The following is a 2,500-nucleotide window of genomic DNA, read 5'->3' as shown; positions in this document are numbered from 1 at the left end:
ATGTGGAACGTAACAGACCAGAAGCACAGGGACAATCATCATTGCCATGAATTCCAACTGGCTGATTCCCGTTCCCGATGGGATTATATGGTCAAGAGCCTGTCAAAAGCAAGACTTGAAGTGAGATCTGTTACCTGTTACCGGCGCACAAAAGTAGTTCCTCCTAACGTTGTTGTCTTGATAAAGATTATTATTATTATTATTATTATTATTATTATTATTATTATTATTATTATTATTATTATCCAAGCTGAAACCCAATTTGGGAAAGCAGGATGCTATAGGCTTAAGGGCTCCAGCATGGAATAATAGCCCAGTGAGGAAAGGAAATAAGGAAATAAAAAGCTAGAAGAGAAGCAATGTTCAATTAAAGTAATATATCTTAAGAACAGTAAAAACATTGAAATAGATCTTCCATATATAAACTATGAAGAGACTTATGTCAGCCTGTTCAAAAAAAAAAAAAAAAAAATCTGCAAATTTGAACTTTTGAAGTTTCCACCGTTTCAACTACCAGATTATGAAGATCATATACTTCTATAGCCATTCCTCATCTGTTTGATTAAAGTCGTTATCATTCATTCATATCCAGAACTCCAATATCAAGATGTGGCTCAAAATCGCTTAAGCAAACGACCCATCGTACCTATCCAGGGTTAATAAAGAAAATAGGTGTTATATATACTGCTATATCTTCAATGATTAAAATATTATGTATTTTATTTCTGTCATTGTAATATTATGAAAACACATGATTATGAATATTTAACTCACAGTAGCGAAGCACAGATGCCCGAGGAGCCAGATGAATATCGCCTTTACTTCACATTGACGTCACATGATGCAATATTTTCTTAACCCGTTATCCATAGCCATATCAAAATAATCATTATCATTAGTCAAGCTATATCCTCAATCAGAAAAGCAGCATCCAACTGGAAAAGCAGCCCAGTGAAGAAATGAAATAAAGAAGAAACGAATAAACTTTGTTTGATGAATAAAAAAATCATAAGATATATTGAAATCTGTAACAAGGCTAAATAGAAAATTTGCATATAAATTATGAAATGAGACTCATGTCAATTTGTTCAACAGAAAAGGCTTTCCAACAAGTTTGAACCTCTGAAATTCCACTGATGTTAACTACCAGACTAGAAAGATCATTCCACAATCTGGTCAATAACCGATGGGAAAATTCCCCTTAAAAGCTATTCCTAAAATCACTTGAATATCCAAGTTTGAGGACACATCCCTTAAACGTAGGAGCCCTGAACGCTGATACTCACTGAACTACTTGTATTAGTCAGCTTCGCCTCCCATGAAGAATATAATAAGTCTTTCGTATTAACAGCATCAAAACATTTTATTTGTCTCTAAAAAAAAAAAATAAAAAAAAAAAAAAAAAAAAAAAAATAAAATAAAATCATATTCTAGAATCAATCACGTGGATCATTTTATTCATATTGGTGAAATGCATTCCATCTATTCGTGATATTAATGATAGACGCAGAAAGACTGTATTTTCATGTATATATATTACAAGTCTTTGTTCAGGCCAGCGACCTTTAAACCCATCGTCTCGCTCTGCACACAGCCAGCAGTCCTGTTCTGTTCAACGGAATAAAGGTATTCGAATTGAGTAAATTATGATGAACCTCAGTTGTTATTAAAACCTGCTAGAGGAAACATCATCAAAGAAATGAATAATGTCTGCCATTAATGAGAGCAAGAATGAGAAGGAAGTCGTACTTGATTTCATGCATGCATATCGGGCTCATCCAGCTTTATGGAAAGTTAAATCAAAAGACTATTCCAATAAAGTAGCCAGAAACAAAGGAATAGCGGACACTCAGTCTTTCATGTGGAGTTATGGCCTTCCAGTTACTTATTGTTACTCTCTCTTTTTTTTCAGGAGGCGTATTTGATCGGCTGGAACTTTATAAATACTTCGTTACTTTACCAGACCGTTTAATTCATTCGTAATGGATCCCGATTGGCAATTGAAGGTTAGTAACTTATATTTTTTATATGAACAAATCTCGCATTACACCACATTTCGGCGTTATACTTTTAATGGGCAAATCGGATATCAATTAACAGCAAATTCATAATATACATATGCTAATGCAAATTTTCTTGCCTTTGGGAATCTTCCACTGCATGGTTCATAGCAGTTCACATTTTCAAAATTCTCCCATCAAAGGTTTCTCTCGCCTAAGAAGTTTTCGCTTTAGAATGAACCTGCCACGGTGCACTGTATGTATTACTTAAGGTCTTTACTTCTGTTCCTGACCCCCCCCCCCTTATCGGGCTGTCCATCCCCTCAAATCTTACTTTCTGGTGCAAATCTGGTTTTTTTTAGGGCTTCCTGCACTTGGCTGATGAGTGGCCTCCTGGCTCCAGCGTCTGCCTACTTCTCCCGTTAGTAGATCTTCCTAGACCTAGCCCATAGTTTTCACTTCCACGTTCTGTTCACTCTTTAGGCTGTCGCTTCTGGGCA

General features: G+C 35.6%; 1 protein-coding gene across 1 annotated transcript in view; it reads right to left on the bottom strand.

The window, feature by feature from the left end:
- The window catches only part of LOC137623680 (proton-coupled amino acid transporter-like protein pathetic), an 8,518-nt gene extending 8,370 nt beyond the window's left edge, over positions 1 to 148 (bottom strand). Inside the window, exon 1 of the mRNA XM_068354510.1 lies at positions 1 to 148. This exon is cut by the window's left edge and continues 6 nt beyond it. Within this exon, the coding sequence (XP_068210611.1) occupies positions 1 to 48 (48 nt within the window). The 5' untranslated portion in view covers positions 49 to 148.
- Between the last annotated feature and the right edge of the window lie 2,352 nt (positions 149 to 2,500).

The sequence above is a fragment of the Palaemon carinicauda genome, chromosome 30 (genome assembly GCF_036898095.1).
Source record: "Palaemon carinicauda isolate YSFRI2023 chromosome 30, ASM3689809v2, whole genome shotgun sequence".
NCBI classification, from domain to species: Eukaryota; Metazoa; Arthropoda; class Malacostraca; order Decapoda; family Palaemonidae; genus Palaemon; species Palaemon carinicauda.
The sequence above is the reverse complement of the archived record's forward strand: the minus strand, read 5'-3'. Positions and strand labels throughout refer to the sequence as shown.